This window comes from Manis javanica, chromosome 14 (assembly GCF_040802235.1).
Source record: "Manis javanica isolate MJ-LG chromosome 14, MJ_LKY, whole genome shotgun sequence".
Taxonomy (NCBI): domain Eukaryota; kingdom Metazoa; phylum Chordata; class Mammalia; order Pholidota; family Manidae; genus Manis; species Manis javanica.
Window position 1 is genome coordinate 52,137,262 of NC_133169.1, and position 19,176 is coordinate 52,156,437.

The 19,176-nt window shown below is 41.7% G+C and overlaps 1 protein-coding gene across 18 annotated transcripts in view; it reads left to right on the plus strand.

The window, feature by feature from the left end:
• The window catches only part of RAPGEF6 (Rap guanine nucleotide exchange factor 6), a 235,842-nt gene extending 218,937 nt beyond the window's left edge, over positions 1 to 16,905 (plus strand). For 11 of the 18 annotated variants that reach the window (XM_073222081.1, XM_073222075.1, XM_073222078.1 and 8 more), the window contains 5 exons: positions 3,341 to 3,475; positions 8,285 to 8,513; positions 10,103 to 10,602; positions 12,564 to 12,878; positions 13,566 to 16,905. In XM_073222081.1, coding sequence (XP_073078182.1) covers positions 3,341 to 3,475; positions 8,285 to 8,513; positions 10,103 to 10,602; positions 12,564 to 12,878; positions 13,566 to 13,591 — 1,205 coding nt within the window. In that variant the 3' untranslated portion in view covers positions 13,592 to 16,905. The other 7 variants (XM_073222084.1, XM_037023439.2, XM_037023440.2 and 4 more) reach the window with 5 other exon arrangements.
• The last annotated feature ends 2,271 nt before the right edge of the window (positions 16,906 to 19,176 follow it).

Genomic DNA, 19,176 nt, shown 5'->3' on the forward strand with positions numbered 1-19,176 from the left:
AATTTCTTTGTGCCCCCTTGGCAATTTATATTGCTTAGTATTTATCACCCACCAAGGTACAAGCAGAGCTTCAGGCGGGTGCTTAGCATGTCCCCTCAGAACTTCCTTTACTATAGTACCCCTGCCTTTATCAAATCAACCCACATCTGGGTCCTCAAAACCTTCACAGGGCCCTTTGCTCCTCTTCTTTCAGTCGTATTCTGTACTTCCTTCTGTGCTCTTATTGTTTCAACCTCCTCCAGATCTGCTAAAGTACGAGTAGCCTCAGTTACAGGTTCCTGTTTGTGGGGAGCAAGAATAGTCACTAGGGACCCAAAGAGAGATGGGGTCCTGTGTGGAGCACCAGATTTCTCATTCCTATGGTGAACAACTCCTCAGCGGGCCCCGAGGGTCCATATTATAGATGATATTTCTCATGCCCAGCTCCTGTAAAACCTTCTGGAGCTCTGCATACGTTTCCAACTACTGGGTAAGTATGGTAAATCACCCTGATTAGGCCATATTGCCCTAAGGGCTGCTGTCAGCCACTCCAGAAGTGCATGATTCCCTGGGGTGTGATGGGCATTTTACATCCTCTGTCGGAGGGAGGGGTGAGTCATCAGGAAACCCAGTTTACCCATTTCTGACCCAGACAGAATAATGCCCTCTACTCTTGAATCTCAAAGATACAAAAGCCACTTCTGTTGAAACCAGGTGCTCAAATTCACCAGCCTATCCTGGGTATAGGGGTGGAGCATGGAGTGCTCCACAGTTTGGAGAGGGGACTGTTCCCCTCCCTGAGGAACCTGTGGTTGTTGCATTTTTATTTTCTTAATCACACCCAGGTGGGCCTTTAATACAGGAGGGGCTAGTGCCTTGGGCAGTAGCCTCAGCCATAGTTATTCCCTCAACCCCACCCTCTCCTCCTCCCCTGGCTCCTCCTCTTCCATCTCCAGGGCTGAAGGCACCATCCCTTCTTTCTCCCCCTCACACCCTTGTGCAGCTCAGATTTTCCTGCTGCCTCTTCCCTGCTGCTAGCATGTCTCTCCGCAGCGTGATCTCAGTTCTCAGGAGCTGTCTTTACTTTCACAGAGCATCCCATGAGTCCTCTCCCAGTTTATCCAAGCAACTGTGAAGTGCGTCTCTGTCCTTGGTAACCCTTTCCGATGCCATGAGAAACAACCACCCCACAATTCCTGCTGCCCCATGGCCTCTCAGGCCCCCTAAGCAGTCCCCTTTTTCACAGAGGGCTAATTTCACAGCCTCTGGTGTCAGCACCCTTCCCCAATTCTGGGGAGGGGCCCACTCCTCTAGAAGCACTTTAACCCAGACCAGATCCGCATGGGGAATCCCTGGGTGAATGCTCACCATTCACAGGGTTGTTCCCAGGCATCACCCCACCACCTTTAAGGGCAGTCCGCCCAAACATCGCACCCATGGAGACAGATTTTGCATTCAGCAATCCTAGCTCCAGGTGGAAGCGGTGCTTGCTGCCTGGGACAAATAAACCGGTGTGACTGAAATCAGTGAAGGGAAAGGATAGATTGGGAGAAGCCCTTTTATTGCTCACAATGAGGCCTGGCTCCGTCTGTCCCCTCTGGTCACCGCTCTCGATCTGCCTCCGTGTCACGCTGTCTCCTTTCCCCCTGGCCCCTGCTAGCCAAAGGCCACTTGGTGCTCCCCGTCTCTGCTGCCACAGTGCATGCCCACTTCCCCACCCACCCCTTCTGGGAAAAATTCCACGGGCAGGTCCCTGGCAAACTACTGATAGTCACAGACCAGTTACACAGCAGAGGGGAGGAGACAACAGCCCCTCTCTACCCCTTGCCCCGGAGGCTGTGAGAAGCTGCAGCAGTACATGTAAGGGCTAAGGCTAGGCAAGAGATTCTGGGAATATTCAAGAGAACTTTGTGAATTCAGTTTGATTTTGTTGTGAGGTCCAAAGTTGATTTAAGAAATGCCCCGTCCTTTTCCAGGGTTTTAGTCTGATGATACAGATGCTCACACAAACTGGTAACCAGTGTAGTGGGGTGCTTGCTAGACCAGGGGTAAAAAAAACAAAAGAGGGGAGCTTTTAGGGCAGACAGAGGTAAAGTAAAACTTCAGAGCAGGCTTTTTGGAGAGAACACCTATGCAGTCTTAAACGGTGATCAGGAAGGAGGTAATTGGACAAAGATTCCAGAGAAATTGCTTCAGGCAGAGGAAAAGCTTCTTGTCTGTTCAGAGTTCAGGCTGTTTGCCGCCTGAATGCAAAGCTGCAGGAAGAGTGTTGAGAACCAAGAGTAATTAAAGCTTAACACTTACAGAGCATTTACTGAGTTCTGGACACAGTTCTAAATGCTGTGCTGACTTTATTTATTAACTTAATCTCCATGAGGATGGGTCTACTAGCATGGACAGTCTAAGTAACTTACACACGGTCAGTGATGGAGCAGATTCTGAGCCCAGGCTAACAGGCTCTAAAGTCCTTGCCTTTAACCATTGCACCCAACAGCCTGTCAGGGTGAAGAGAAGTAAAGTCACCAGCGTGCCACAATTGGAACATGGTGCACTAACAGAAAGTTGTCAGTGGGTAGCTACTGAAAAGATTTGAGCAAAGGAGAGTAGAGCCCAGTTACACAGGAGAAGGACTGCAGTTAGGGTGGGGTGGTCAGTGAGACTGCAGGTGGAGTCCAGTGGGAAGCTGACGGAACAGTTACCTGGAATTGCTCAGATCCTGAACTAGCACAGCTATGGAAATGAAGAGAGAATTAGATGAAAAATTGGTTAAGCTGATAAATTTCCTGTTAAACATGAGAAGTAGGGGGATTAGTTTAGCTTTGATTTCTTACTTGGATGTAATCTATCACCCAAGTAGACGATATTACTTGTAATAGGTATCCCTCTCCTGTAGTTGTCAGCTGGCTGTTATTTATATGGTAAATATATTAAAATGGCACCTAGTTGAGAGTACTGTAAGTATATTGTGATTTACAGTTTTTTAGAGTCAGAGGGCTGCTTGTTGCTATGCTGAATCAGAGTTGGGCGGGAGAGTGAATCTGTGCCTCCACTACCTGCTTAGAGTCCCAAAAAGTGTGTCAGTTGGGTGGGAGTGGGGGAGATGCCGTATGCAGATTGTTAGATCTATTTCCCTTATGGGCAAAACACAAGAAGAAGCTATTATAATCTGGGCTTAGCTGACCAGCCGGATCTAAACAACAGCCCAGAGGTGAGAGTATCTGTCTGTGCCGTTTCCTGGTCACACACAACGTTTCAGTCGCCTGCACTAGCCATTGTGCATCATGGCTTTAGTTAGTTAGCAGCTTAGGAGACCTTTTGATTGTGAAGTGGTGCTTATTTGCTTCTTTGTCTTTATTTTTAGGTACAAGTATATCTCAAAAAGTTCTAGGGACAGCCGAAGAAATGAGTGTCAAGAAACACACAGAAGATACTCTCTCTGTGGCAGCGTCCGTGCATTCTAGTCCTCCCGCATCTCCTCAAGGCTCCCCTCGCAAAGGTAAGGCGGGACAGTTCAAGCTGATTCTTGTCACACTAAACACCACTTTGTTACATGTATTTTCCTTTTCAATCTATAGTAATAAACTGAAGAAAGGTGTAACTCTAATACTTTTTGAACTTTCATGTTTTGGATTTAATTATTCAGATGCTTTCCAGCTATTCTGCAGGACTCCTGTATTCAAAGTGTGATCCTTCTTAACAGAGGACAAACTCAGATAAGAGTGAAGGCAGAAGTTATGTTGTTCTCTGCAGATTCTTTTAATTCAAATTTTCAATTATTTAAACATTTCTATGGAGTATTTGCCAAAAAAGAATTTCTACAAGAAATTGTTTTTAACCAACTGTAAGATTTAGGTAAAGAAACAAGTATTTAGATGAACACATTCCTTTCTTTATTAATGGAGTATTATTACCTTTTGAGTAATCAGGGTTTGGAATAATGTATACCCTTACGGATTTCTGCATTTATCCTTATAGAGAAATCCTCGAGATAAAGCATGTGAAGTCACTGTTCACTGACTTGCGCTCTGCCCAACTATCCTGGGCTGGGTGCTGCCAGACGCTGTCTCGTGTCAGCTGTGCGTGCAGCAGGGTGTGTGTTTCTTACCTTGGCCCCCCACCCTCTGTGTATCCTGACAAAAAAGGCTCCTAGGTCCTGGCATCATCTTCACAGATGTAAACAAATTAACCTCTTTAAATAAACACACTGAAGGACAGTACATGGTCAGAGGGAAGCTTATGAATTCTAGCAGGAAGTAGAAGCTTCCAGAGCTTTCCTGAGAACCTATGTTCTAAGTTTCATCTCATGTGTGAGACCCCTTTCTTATTTTTGCCACCAGTGTGTTGATGATGTGGTACAGTGGCATCCAGCCTGAGTTTGAATCCTCACTCTCCCCTATAGCTGTGTTACTATGAGCAACTGATTTATACGGTTAGGTTTCTTGTCCACAAGATGGGAAAAAGACCATCTACTTTAGGGGACTCATTTAAGGATTAAATGGAATAATATTTATAAACCTGATACATGGTAAGTGTGGAGTAAATTAAAGTTTCTCTTCTCTTTCCCTGCTGCCACCCCAGGCAACATAGCTCCATTACTGACCTGCTGTTCCCCTGTCAAAGAGCTGAGCCTGGCTAGGATTTTCATTCCATTGTAATTAAGAGAAGCCTAGTACAAATCAAATTGGACATTTAAACAGTATATATACTTGTGATTTTTTTTGTTTTTATAAAACCTAGGTTGCTGATACTGTGGTACATAGCTCATACATGATTTTGTGAGGCACTGAGGTCTCTTTCATCTCTTTACTGTCTGTGTGGTCTGCTCCAAAGTGCTCTTTACAGTTGTCGAGGCGTAGGACTGGGAGCAGTGCCCAGTCACACAGATGGGCCTGATGAACAGCACCCACAGGCCTATAATGCTCTTTCACACCCTCTGCCTGTTCTGGAGGCTTTTCCAATGTCCCATTAGAGACTGTTCTCTAATGGGAAACTAGGTGAATTGGGTTTGGTGTTTTATGCCTGAATGTGACTTATGGGAAGAGGTATTAGGAACAGGAATTACCCCCTTGCTCTTACTCCCAATAGAAAATCCACTTCACCACTGCAACAGAGAAGTCTTTTCTCTATTGGGTCTTTCAGTGTGTGGCCAGTAACCAACCACAATCTTTATAGATTGTGAACCTGTCAGTCATGCTTTGAATCCTTAGAAATCTTCAAAACTATTCCCAATTGTTCTTACCTGTGTTCTGTCAAACCCCAGCTGAGTATTGTATTTTTCTTTATTTTTGTGGACACGTTTCTGCCAGTCACGTGTGACTGAACAAAAATGTCATTAAGAGTACATTAAGATCTGTTCCCAGTTCGTGCTAAATTTTGGAATTCTCTATTTTCTAGCAATTACAAAAGTAATCATGTTTTTCACAGGGAGAATCTCAAGTAAGAACTTTTCAAACATGAGAAGTCAAGAGACATTACCTTTTATCTTCCCAGTGCTTAGGGAGGCCACCTCTCTGCCTCGGAGATGCAGCAGGATCAGAGCCAGTGCTTCATGAATGCACCTGTCATATGTACTGTTTATGTGGCCCATCGGTTTTTACTAAGCTTCTTCTTAGTAGAATCTGCCTGAAAATCAAAAAAATATTTGGAGAAATAATTCTGATTGTCTGATACTCCCACCATATTTTCCTGATAATATTACCAGCTGGGCTTATTTTCAACAGCTTTTTGTAGACTTAACTCTGATCAAGGTGATCTTAGTCTTCTGTTACACAATGACTGCTGTGTTTATGCTATATAGTGGACTTCTCCATGTGTTAGAAAATACATTGCTAGATTTCAGTTTTTCAGATATTGTCAAGATTTGGAATTTTAACATAGTAAAATGTTATATAAACCAACTAATTGTGATTAACTGGAAAGAATTGACCGTGACAGGGTTTTTGCATCTCTCCCTCCAGTTGGCAGTATCATACCTGATCACAGCATCCTGCTGCGCCTCTCAGGGTCTTGCTCATCCCCTCCCCGTGAGTCCAGCACCAAGATCAGTGGCCAGAGCTGCCCCGGAATAGGCGGGGTTTACTTGCAAAAGAAAATCCTACAGATTACCAGGAGCACAGCCAAAAGAACAGACAGGACCGAGAAGGCCACTGAGGAGAATAGAGGCAGGACGAGTTGTGAGAACACAGCCAGAAAAAGAATGACATCCCCGTTTAGAAGATTTAGGGAGAGAACTCTTTCAAGGGAGAGACTAGAAAACAACAAAAAAGAGGACGCAGATCACAATCAAGCTACAGAAAGCTGTGAGAAAGTGAAGGATGTTGGAAGCAACATCAAAGATGAGAAAGGGTGTGACATCTTCAATTCAAATAGCCGAGGCAACAGTAACACTGTAAACTTCTTCCACACGCGATTCAAGTTTAAAAGGAGAAAGACACTCTGATGAAGTTCCTCACTTAATTTTAGTGTTAAATTTGTTTTTATTAATGTAAATGTAGCTTAAGTCATTTGTCAAAGTTAGGCAGTCAACTTAGATATTATTTATAAGCATTTTATGATTAGTGTTTAGAGGTCCTCTAGCAACAGAGTCATATTGGTTTAAATAAGTGCTTATTTGTACATTATTTTACTAGTGTTAGTAAACTTTATGCTCTTGTTTTCTGTAGTTGGCTTTATTGGTAGTGGCTAAGTCTGTGAATGTAGTAAGTTGAGGAGGCTTTTAAGAAACCGGTATTTACTCCCACATTAAAATCCCTAATAATGACCTGACCACAACCTTTGCTTCAGAGAATTTTATTGCTCTCTTATTACTGCAGCTATTTTACAAGCTAAAGAAAGAAGTGGTGTTTGGAAGCCAAGAAACTGTATCATGTCAACATACACTTTTTATGTCTTCCATGTGTCAGATCTCTGATCAGAGGAGGAGGAGACAGTCTAACATAGCAGGTTCAAAATAATCTGGAAGTCGTGTTAAAGAACAAAATTACTGTGTCCCACCACAAACATTGTAAATTTGAATTGCCAGAAATGGGCCCCAAAATATGTATTTCAATAAGCTTTCCAGGTGGTTCTCAGATTTGATCATATTTGAGAAGTAATGATCTTACAGGCATAGGGATGAAATTATTTTTAAAACATTTAAGATCAGTCCATGAAGGGCACTGAGAAATAGCAGTGATCACAAGACCAGAGAATTGGGACAGGAGTCTCGAGACTGGCTTGTCCTGTGCCTGTTCCCATAAGCCAAACATACATAAATCACACATTTTCTGGCTCTTAATATTTCTCTTTGTAATAATTTATGAAACTGCTTAAGGTTATTGTTCAAGAAGTTTTTTCTTTAGTGATTTATAGGTAATATGAGAGTATAAAGCCTGTAGTTCTTAATGAGATTTCTAGGGACTGAACCAGGAGTAATGTACCTATTGAAACTCATTCTTTTGGTAACAAGAAGACTTTTGCTTCTTGGAGACCTGCTCCTGGTTGGGATTGCTACAGCATTTTCCTTTAAGGGTTACCAAAACAGATGACTATGTACAATTAACTGTCATGCTCAGATTGTTTTTAGATCCTTCCACCCTACTCCATCTCCACCCCTTCATTCCAAAGAACGTGAAAGAAAACCTCTCTAGCTATATCTGCTGTGCTGTAAGTCATAGACCAATTTAAACCAGGTAGATATTGTTTCTTTATAACACATTCTTATAAATCTGCCAGTTCCAGTGTTTAATATAATACTGTACAAAGTTGGTGAAGAAAAAGAAACTAGGTATAAGTTTAAATCCAAATCTAAAACAATGTATTTAAAAATACTAAACAGTGGCTTTCAACTTGGAGCAAGACTTCTTAGGTAACATAAGCAGAGTATCTGGGGTAAATATATGTAGGTTGAAAAGCAGAAATGTAATTCCCTCCCCTTGAGTTTTAATTCTCCTCCCCAGCCCCTGACTCAAAATAGCATTTTGGACATTCAGGTCAGGCCTTAAAATATTTATGTTAATCAAAGGAGGAGAAATAGGGTTAATAAGAGAAACTCAAGAAGTCTACTTTTTAATGTTTTGTAATAGAATGGCCACCTTCTTTATAAATGCTGTAGCTATGTGAGAGCCTGGGGCAGAAGCACCTTTGGATTAGTTTTGTCAGTAATACTGGGTTTTACCTTTCTTACTGAATTTGGGCTTGGATTAGGATGTATGAGTAGATGGGGGAATGGATATAGAGAACTGACAGCATTACATCTCCTTGGATGGGAACTGGGATTGCTTCTCATTTTATCTTACTATGTTTTCCCTTGTCATCTTTCATTCAGGTCATACACTTATGCCATCAGCTAAATCTGACAACTTGTCTGACTCCAGCCATAGCGAGATTTCATCACGGTCCAGCATCGTGAGCAACTGTTCTGTTGACTCCATGTCTGCAGCTCTACAGGATGAACGGTGTTCCTCCCAGGCTGTAGCAGTCCCTGAATCCTCTGGGGCCTCGGAAAAGACAGAGCCGTCCTCCGGAGTGGGAGACCACAGTCAGCTTGGCCCTGGGTAAACATGCTCGCCTGTGTTCGCGTCACAAAACCCGAGCCACGTGGCCACTGAAGGCAGAGCTGTCCAGCTAGCCCTTAGGCACATGCCCCGCACCTTGGGGCAAGGCACGGGGATCCATAAGGAGTGTGAGGGCCAAGCATGGGTTCTCCATACCAAACTGCAGAGAAGAGGGCATGATGCTCATTTGTAAGGTGTTCCTGAGTTCGTATAACTTTGTGTTATGTATCTTTTAGATCAGTAAGAACTCAAAATGAAGCTGCAATTGCTTTGGGGGAGGTTGTTCTTGCCTTCTGGCAGCTAAGTTAGACATTGCTCAAAAAGACTGTGATGCAAAGTATGCCCCCCCCATCCCCCCCAGTGCTGTTCCCACGTAGACAGGTCTAGAGAACAGGACCAGTCCTTGCTCCTTGTTTTCTGAAAGTATAATTTGTGGAATAAGAATTAGCAGCTAGCAAAAGTCAAATTTTAAAAATCATTCATTCTAAATTTCTACTTAGAATCAGGCAGAATGGAAATCTTTGAGAAAGTGGATTCCAAACTGATAAATATTAAGTCTGGTATACTTTATGTCAAACCTGTGTACGTTAGGTAAAAATTTAAGGATAGAGTAAAATCACATTTGTGAATGTTACTAAACTGTGATCCTGCAGATCAGGGGTCAGCAAATTTTTCTGTAAAAGATGGCAAAATATTTTAGACTTTGCAGGCTATAAGGTCTCTGTTGCAACTGCTCAACCTGCTGTTGTGTGAAAACAGCCTTAGACAATACATAATGAATGGGAACACTGTGTCCCAATAAAACTATTCACAAAAACAGGCAGAGGGCTGGATTTGGTCTTGGGCCTAGTGTACTGACCCCTGCTCTATACTATAAATCAAGGGTTCACTTTTTTTTTTTGGCAGGTGACTGGGAAAGAGCCTGATAGTAAGTATTTTAGGCTCTGCAGATATGCTTGCACCTGCATATGGTCTCTGTCTCAAATTTTCTGAAGTATTTTGTTGTGTTTCATTTAAACCCTTGAAAATACAAAAAAAAACTTGCTTTGTTCTAGACAATACAGAAACAAGCTGTTGGCTGGATTTCGCCTGTGAGCCTTAGGTTGGGGACCCCTGTTGCTACATGATAGAATTCATTTAGGTAGTCGGGGAGGTTACTGTTTACTTGACACAGTGTACCAGGCCAGCCTCCGAGGTACATTGAAAAATAAAATTCCTGTTAGATTCTCTCCATGCATACAGAATTAGGAATTCCTAGCATTATCTTGACAAAGAATGAAAATACATACTTCATTTTATTCATTGCAAACCTCATTTCATTTCCTTTTAAAGTCAACTCAAGAAAAATACTGAGATAACCTTGCTAATAAGTATTTGAGTTTCTTCAGTATGTTTCTAGAGAATTAACATCAATGCCAATGGAAGTTTAATGATGACTGATTCACTGTCATTTTTTTTTACCAGGTTATTTTGCATGAACATTTGGGATTCGTGTGTAGTCTCTTATAGGCAGTTAACTTGTAATGAACAGGTGAGAGTTTCTCTGGTAAGCCACTAAATTACTTTTAATTGTGCATCTCCAATTTTAGGTGGACACTCTCAAAGCCATCTCTGGTCAAGAATTTAGCTATCTCTTCTTCCATGAGCAGTGAAGAGATATCTCATGAGCATATCATTATAGAAGCAGCTGACAGTGGTCGTGGAAGTTGGACTTCCTGTTCTAGCAGCTCGCATGATAACTTCCAAAGCCTTCCAAACCCAAAAGGCTGGGAGTTTCTAAACTATCGTCACACCCATTGGGACGGTCCCATTGCTGAAGTTGAACCTACTGACTGTGAGCCCTGTTCGTGTCCTAAAGGCCGTGCCAGAACTTGTGGTCATTGTAAAGGAAGCCTAGAGAACAGTCAGATGAGGCAGAGTTGGACCTCCTCCAGTTCTCTGTCTGACATGTGCGAACCAAACTATGGAACAGTTAAACGGAGGGTGTTGGAGAGCACCCCAGCTGAGTCACCTCAAGGCTTGGACCCCAGGGACGGCACTGACCCAGTTTATAAAACTGTTACTTCAAGTACAGAAAAGGGTTTGATTGGTAAGTCATGTGTCCCTTGTCCAATATGTGGCACTCAGAGAAGAAGTGGTAAGGAAATGCCATTGGAACGTGTTGGCCCAGAGTGTTATTCAGGCAAATAGTCCTTCTCTTCCTCCAGCCTCCTTCCTCCTGCCACAAACAGATTATCTTCTCAAGGGCTTTGGAGCAGGTAGTCAAGTCTCTTAAAACGAAAAGTCTGGTAGAAGAGGTTCAGTGAAGGAGACAGGTTTGTGTGTCTTTTGTCTTTGAGATCTTTTTGGTTTCATTGAAATACTGCATTTACTGCACATTAGTGATAATGGGATGATTGTCTTTGTCATCACATAAACGGTTTGGATCACAATTGCTGTCCATACATGGTAGAAACTTTGAAATTATTTTTAGGTAGTAAAAGAAAAAAATGTGATGAAGTCCAAATCATTTTTCATTATACCCTCCTAGCACACATTGTGGGTGTGCCAACTCCTGTTTGTGGATTCCATTATAACCACACACAGCTTTTTAGGTGTATTATTTTAGTATTTAACCACCAAATACATTTTTTTTTCATTTCTTCCTTGAATTATATAAATACTTGGATAGAATAGCTCCTGCTTTTCTTCCTACATTGAATGACTACTTTGAGTCAATTCTTAATTTTATAATACATCTGTGATGTCGATTTAAATTACTAAAAATGAGAAAGATGTACTGATTTTTATAGCACATATTGCACATTTATACTACATTTATTTACTTGAATTGCATTATAGATGGGGTTTTTAGCTCATTGATTTTTTTCTAAGGATTTCCAGGTAACCACTATATGGATATATAAGCATGTATGTAAAAGGATATAAAATCTTGTGCATTTGGGAAAACAGATTTTAAAAATCTTTTATTTTCTTTCTAGATACCTCTGGGCAAGTCACTTACATTCTTTATTTTTTTGACAACCTCTCCACCCGCTCCCTGCCCCATCCTCCTCAGATGGGAGTGGGAAAGCCTTTTGGACCTTGATACTTCGTGCAAATTTACTGGCAGATTTGTAGGAATTTCGTTATAGACAAGTTTGATCCTCTGAGAATTATAACACTAGAGTTATTTAATGGTCCTTTTTAATTTGTCCTGCTTGTATATAGGTGAGTGCTTATGCTTAACAGTCACTTACATGATCAAGATGCATCAAGACATTTGTCCTGCGGGTACTGAGGAGTGGTTTTAATTTTATGGAACTTCCTCGTTATCTAACCTATTTCTGATGCTTTTTGAAGCTTTGCCTTAGTCCTAGGGTTTATAACCTTAGGGAAAAAGGACTTTAAGTCCCCATTATTTTTAATGTCCACTGGAAATCAGAGAAACTTAGATTTCCTAATATTACAGTTCTTCCCTCTAAACGAGATCACAGAGCAGAATAGAAGTCAGGTCCTTAAAGGATTTAATCTTTCTGTAGGAAAGTTGAAGTTGTTAATGTGCTAGGATAGGACGGCGACTTAGTGTACCCAGGAGCATCATGAACAGTAGTGGGTCATGTCTCAGAAGAGGAGAGAGTAAAGCAGCCCTTAAATAGAGGGCCCGAACGTCATTTCTGTGAGAGTCCTGCAAGTCAACGGAGGTAGATGTTTAGGGTTACTTACGTCCAGCTGCTTCTGACTCAGTCATCTTTGGGACTGGTGACCCTTGAGGAGTCTGTATACGTTTCTGTTCTGTGAGGTCTGAACTGCAGGAGGCTCGTTGCCAGTGCCTACCCTCCGATTCTCTCGTTCAGTTTAATGTGTATGAAAATCTAATGTAATTTATGGATTTTAAAAACAGTCTTAAATATTTATTAAGCTTTTCAGAAATGTTTTTAATCCGCTGTCATTGTTTTCAAATATGTTCATTTTAAGTTCTATTTTATCATTGTAGTAAGTTTCAGTGTGGTTTTTTTCCATTACTTACATTTTCCATTAACATTTCCATTGCTTATTTTTTCATGCCAGTGTACTGTGTCACCTCACCCAAGAAGGAGGATAGGTATAGGGAGCCACCTCCCACTCCTCCAGGATACATGGGGATTTCTTTAGCGGACCTAAAGGAAGGACCCCACGTGCGCCTGAAACCTCCAGACTATAGTGTGGCTGTGCAGAGGTCAAAGATGGCGCACGAAAGCCTCTGTAGACTGCCACCAGCTTCTCTCAGTAGCAGCCCTGTGGCCTGTGTTCCATCGAAGATTGTCACTCAGCCCCAGAGGCATAATTTGCAGCCATCCCATCCTAAACTAGCAGATGTGATCGATGCAGATAGCGAAGCAGATGGTATGTGGACAAACCACCTCAATGGCTCTTAAATGAACTGCTGAACACATTAATTGGTCTCTTTACTCTGGTATTTTACATAATCAATAATGTTTATTACTTTAAATGCCTTAGAAATACTTGTTTAAAAAATAAAATAAAAAGAAATTCCTAAGTATGATGGTGTTTTTTAAATGGAGGATGCAGGCTGCTTGTTTGCATGTGCCCAGTACTGTTCTTTGGGCATAAATGGAGCTGGAGTCGCTCAGTCTAGTAGGATACTTCTGAGAGGAGGCCCTTGACTGGATTGCATTTCACTTTCCTGCATGGGAACTTGAAGCTGCGAGTATCATCATGCCAAATTATCTGTCGTGCTTATTAATACAGCTCCTCTTACTAGTAAAAAACCCTTGACTGACTTTGCAGGTGTGGTAAAAGTTTGAAAAATGGTTCATTTTATTAAAAATAAACAAGATTTTATCCTTTTAAATAACAAGAGAGTAATAAAGTGATTAAAAGGCCATTATGAAATTTCAGTTTGTCAGCCATCAGTGTGATCTGAAATGTCATTACAATAAAGTCTGGATCTTGATGGGATATTTAAGAGGATTTCTTTGTTGAAATTGCATCATTTCCTAAACATAACTAGATTGTTAGTTGATCTTCACTAATAGGTTTATCTAACACTTGTGTTTTTATTATTTTCAGAAAATGAACAGGTTTCAGCAGTCTAGCATTTTGACCATTGGAGGCCTGCTGTAAGTCGGTGAGGAAAGAGTGGGCAGATCCACCTCACGGCCCTGCTCAAGGGGCAGACAGCTCCTTGCTGCCGCTGCCCAGGGAGGGGTTCTGTGCCCTGTGCTCCGAGCAGCACTATGGCCCCAAGCCCTGCGTCGTCCCCTTTCATCCTCGCAGATGCATCTCTTCTCCGCTACGGATGTGCCTGGACACCGGTCTTCAGTTTGCACACCAGACCTGCCTTGGGACCACAGTTACTCTAACAAATTCAAGCTCAAGAGTCCTCCCTGTATATATTACTATAGATTTTTCTTTAACATGTTTTTTTTAAGATAGCAGTTGGTAAAAGTATTTCCAAGCCATAGCTTGGACTAATGGACAAATTCAAAATGTCTGCCAATACCAAGGCTAGTTTCATGTCTTGAAAACTAACTTATTGTCTGAAGTTTTGTGGTTTTGTTTGTATTTGGGAGCTCTCATTAACTGATGTTTAATGTTAGAGGCCCTAAAACTACCCCTGGTCTGACCAAGCAGAAGGCATCCTTGCAGGACGATATGCTTGGTCTTTACAGAGGTGGACCTTGGTCTGTCACACCAGTGCCATTTGGGGAATCTGAGTGGAGGAGGCCCTTGGCAGTGGGGGTGTTAGGAAGGAAAACAGTGCCACCTGCCGGTCCGACGTGGAAGGCCAAGTGCAGCTGCCTCAGGTTTGCTTACCAGTCCTGTGGGAAAAGGAGGCTATGAGGGGGTGAGTAGCAGCCCTAATTTCCAAAGAATGAAATTTTTATGTTAAATAACATGTATGCCGATTCTTTCTGAAGTGAAAGTCATGCTGCATCTAACATCAATTAAAAGTATAAATCCAATAAATAAGAAAATGGGTTGTTGAGAGTTCTTTAGAAACCCCAAACTAAAATGTTTCACACATCATTTAAAGGAAGCCCGATCCTCTGTGGATTCAGCTTTATGCAGTACTGTGTTCTGTCCTCTGCCATCCCCAAGCACAGGCTGTGTTCAATCTCGATAAAACTGCAGCTCCTGGCTGCAAAAAGTGACCTGCAAAAGCTGTGAGCTCCCCAGGCATATAACTGGTTGGGGTTCTGTGGGGGCAGGGGGGCCACAATTGTGGGAATGAATCTCTGTTCTGGGTTCTCAGTTTAGTCCTTGAGAGGAAAGAGATTAACACGCTGTTGGGCATGGCACTCTTCAGTATTCCATTAAAATTTCAGTGACTGTTCACTGGATAAGCTAGACTTTTCACATTTTTTACAAATTAAATGTTTTCTGAATTTAAAATTTTTCCATTTGCTTTTTAGTATAAAGGCGAGTGAGAGTTTAATAAACATCTGTGACTACCAAAAAAAAAGCCAAAGCCATTAACGTGCACTTCCCAGGTCAGCCTGGAGCCACAGCAAGTCCGCCTCTGCCTTGGTTGCCCATAGGCAGGTTTGTAGGATTTATGTAGCTGGTTTGTGTCTTCCTTCTCAAATTCTTTTCTTTTTTTCTATCGTAATTTCTTCCCTCTCTCTACCTGCTTATCCCCTTCATTTTAAAACCATAAAATGATTGCAAGTAGTAAATGGCAGTAGTCCATCTTTTCCATCAAAATGATCATCTCTTCATTTTAGGAAAAAGTAGCATTTCTGAAAAATTCCCCTGGCCCAAAAACATAAATCTGAAACTTAAGCCTTAGACATTAACCCCAGGTATGTTAGAGTAAGGCTGCCATAGCTCGCTGTCCATTCAGATGAAAAATGGCCTGGATCAAAAATCCTGGCTTGAAAAGTCACCCTAGTGATTTGACCTGTAGACAGTTTTGTAGTCCTCTGATCAGTTTTTCTTTCACTGATTTACACAATATTGTTTTCTTATCCAGAGCACACTAAAGAAAGTGAAAGATATTTTTATTAGAACCATCTTTTTTATCAAGTTTGGGTGTCTATTCCCACCATTTTATATCCCTTACCCCAGAAAAATGTGCTCTTTGCACAGAATCTGTTTATTTGCAGGTCTTTCAAACCAAATGAGAGCCTTTCCCTTCTTTGTCCTTACAGTGCCGGTAACATCTCACACAGTCGGCGGCTTGGGGCTTGGGGCTTGGGACTTGCACCTAGCTGCCTTTATTTCATCTGCTTGAACTGTGAGTTTTTGGATTAGCTGATCACATTGATCAGGAACTAAAGCCAAATGCTTTGTAGTTTGCTATATATGTATCCCTTAAAAACTTGTGGAGTTTGATTTTTGTATTTTAGTTTAGGGTGCATTCCTGCCTTCTCCTAGTTTGTCAAACCAGGACTAGAACAAGAGAAGCCTTCACCTGTATTCGCTCTGACTCTAAATCCTCATTTGTTTTTATTGTATAAATGTATGACTTTAATGGAAAGACTAGTGCCCACGTCCCACCTCAACTCTGAATCTGCCATGACGTTGAAGTAGTATATCTGCAGTGCAAACTTTTGCCAAATAAGTTTCAATAACACAACCTCTTCATAATGAAGGACTTTCAGAATTAGTAAATCCAGTATATCCATAAAAGTTTATTGTAACTAAGAGATTCTTACTTCCTCCAAATGATTACTTTCAATATGGTCTTGGGGAGAAAAAGACTTAAACGGTTTTCCACAAGGGTGATGTCACACTGTCATTGTCTGCATAACCTTGAGAATCTCTCCCAGGCTGGAACCGTGGCCATGATCATAGGGATTTCCAAGGACAAGCCTAATTTCTATAAAGCATTGTCTCCACTACAAGAAGAAGGGGAGAAACAGTTTCCTTGTATATTCAAAACAATGGATATTATTATGATATATTTTTAAGTTTCTCAAAAAAATGTAATAGTGACCCTTTAGCATTACTGTAAAGGCTGGAACAAAGGGATAAACTTTCAGGAATGTGTTACAGTACATTTTCAGATTTAAACTTGAACCCCAGCTCAACTTTAGTTTTTTCTATGCTTTTTTAAGGCTTCTTTGAGTTTTGGTACACACAATGCAGTTGTATTTGGTGTTTAAAGTTGAAACGTGAGCTTGTGAGCAAAAGACAGAAAAAAACTGCACAGTTGTGATAAACAACAGTCACACTGCACGGTCCAGCGATGGTAAGGCAGCCTGTGCCGAGCAATGTCTGTCTCCTACTTTTTGATACCTCTTCAACTTACGTCTTTCAGAAAGACAGTGCCTCTGTATGCTTTTTTGTATTTTTACTGAGTACAAATACTTGTTATATTTTTGGTTAAGAGAATGTAAAAGTACCATTTATTATTATTATACCTCCTAATTCATTGGTGGAATCAATAAAAAATCTACATGAACTACCTCTGCATTTTATTGCAAATGCATGGAAGCAGATAAAATAATTACACCCAGTCACTCAGGGGCCACTCTGTGACCTACATTGGCATGAAGGACTTCATTTTTTAAGTTTCCAGAGTAATTGGAATGGCCCAACCATTGCAGACTTTATAGTGTCTGTAAAACACCTAGCTGTTGTTCAGTTTTTTTAAATGTATTTGATTACAAACCAAATAACAGTGGATTACTCCCCAAGGTGCCTGTTTTTCTCTCACAACAGGAAAGTCTCCAGGCTGACTGTCAGGGCTGATACCATGTCACTGTCCAGTGACACCACAGTGTTGTCAGGGACTTGGGGCCCTCACGTTTATACCTGGAGGCAGTGTTTCACAAAGGAAGAGCTTGAGGGGGAAGCCCAAAGGTGTGGCCCATTTTATTAGCCAGGTAGCAGCTTTTCCAGAAGCTCCACTTATATCCCACTAGTCAGCCCTATGTCATATGACCAGAAGCTGCAAGGAAACCTAGGAAATAAACTTGCACAGCTGAGTAATGATGGCCCCAAATAAAAGTTGGGATTCTTTTCAGAGCAGAAGAAAGAATGGATGTGGGATATAGGCAGCTAGCCAGGTCTACCAAAGCATGTAATTGCCTACTCCCCTAGGAAGTACACCTCCCGTGGTAGGTAAGGCTTCTACCTCCTCCCAGTTTACCCCTTCGCAGCACACACAGCAGTTTTTTCCCAGGCCATTCCTTCTCTTGACCATGTCTCATCAGTGTCACTAGTTGATTGCTTTTTTAGAAAATATTAAACACAAGTGTTACTACACTTGTTGAATAATGGCTACCTGAAATATGGAGTCATAATCCTTGAAATCTGTAAATGTTCCTGTATTTGAGAAAGGGGTCTTTGCAAATGAAATTAAGTTAAGCATTGTGAGAGAGGCTGTTACTTTGGATTCTCTGGGTGGACCCTAAAGCCATCACTAGTGTCCTTACCAAGGAGGTTAACAGGTGGAGGAGAAGGCAGCTGGAGACCGCAGAGAGGGGAAGCCTTGGAAAGAGCACTGACAGCCCCAGGACTGGGAGAGACAGCGCTGCCCTGGTGACGCCTCCATGGGCTTCTGGCCTCCTGTTTGAAGCCGTCTTGGTTTTGGTCAGTTTTGGTAATCTGTCAGAGCAGCCCTAGGGAAAGTAATTCACACCACCGTATTTGTCTCATGTTGGGGACTCAGAATCTGTAGTTAAAGGCTGCGGTGGTCTGTAAATGTACTTTAGGAATCCCCACCCCACTCCCCGAGAAGCGCATGATACGCAGAGGGACTGGCCGTCCCAGACGCCGCCTCCAGAGCAGCCTGGCCGGCCGGCTGCCACATTCCCAAAGACTCCCAGGTGGGGTGCTGGCCAGACTTACTGGTGGTTTTCATTTTTCTCATTCCAGACATTCTGGTTATGATGTACTGGTGTCTTGCTGTTGCTTCAATTTTGATTTCTATAATGACTAATACTAAAACATCTTTTCAAAGACTTTTTGGCCATTTGGAACTATTTTATGAATTATGTTTTTAGGTCTTTTGTTATTTGTTGCTAGAATGTTGAAACAGTTGTTTTATGATGACATTGTATCCAGTAACTTTGCTAGATTCATTTATTAATTCAATAGTTTGTATGTTCTTTTGGATTTTTCTGTGTACAGGTGACCCTTGAGCAACATGGATCTGAACTGAGCAGGTCCACTTATAATGCAGATTTTTTTCAATAAACATTGTGGAAAATTTTTTGGAGATTTGTGACAATTGAAAAAACATTTTCTAGCTCACTTTATTGTAAGACTACAGTATAGAATATAGGTACCCTACAAACTGTGTTAACTGGCTATGTTTTTGGTAAGGCTTCTACTCAACAGTAGGCTGTTAGGTTTTGGGGGAGTCCAAGCTAATGCAGATTTTCGGCTGTGCCAGAAGTTCTCCTCCGCAGCCCCTGCGTTGTTCAAGAGTCAGCTGTACTCATATCATCTATTTGTAATGACTTTGATGTATTTCCAGTCTTTGCATTTCATTTCTTGCCTCGTTGGCCTGGTCCGAATGCCAGTGCAGTGTTGAATAGGACTGGTCAGGGGGGATTCCTTTGTCCCTGATCCCAGGGAGGGCTTTGCGGATTCACCATTAATAAGCATGATGACAGCTATAGGATTTGTGCAGATAAACTTCCTGAGTTTAAGGATGTTCCCTGTATTTATCGTTTGCTAAATGGATTTATAGTGTTGAGTTTTGTCAGCTACTTTTCTTGAATCT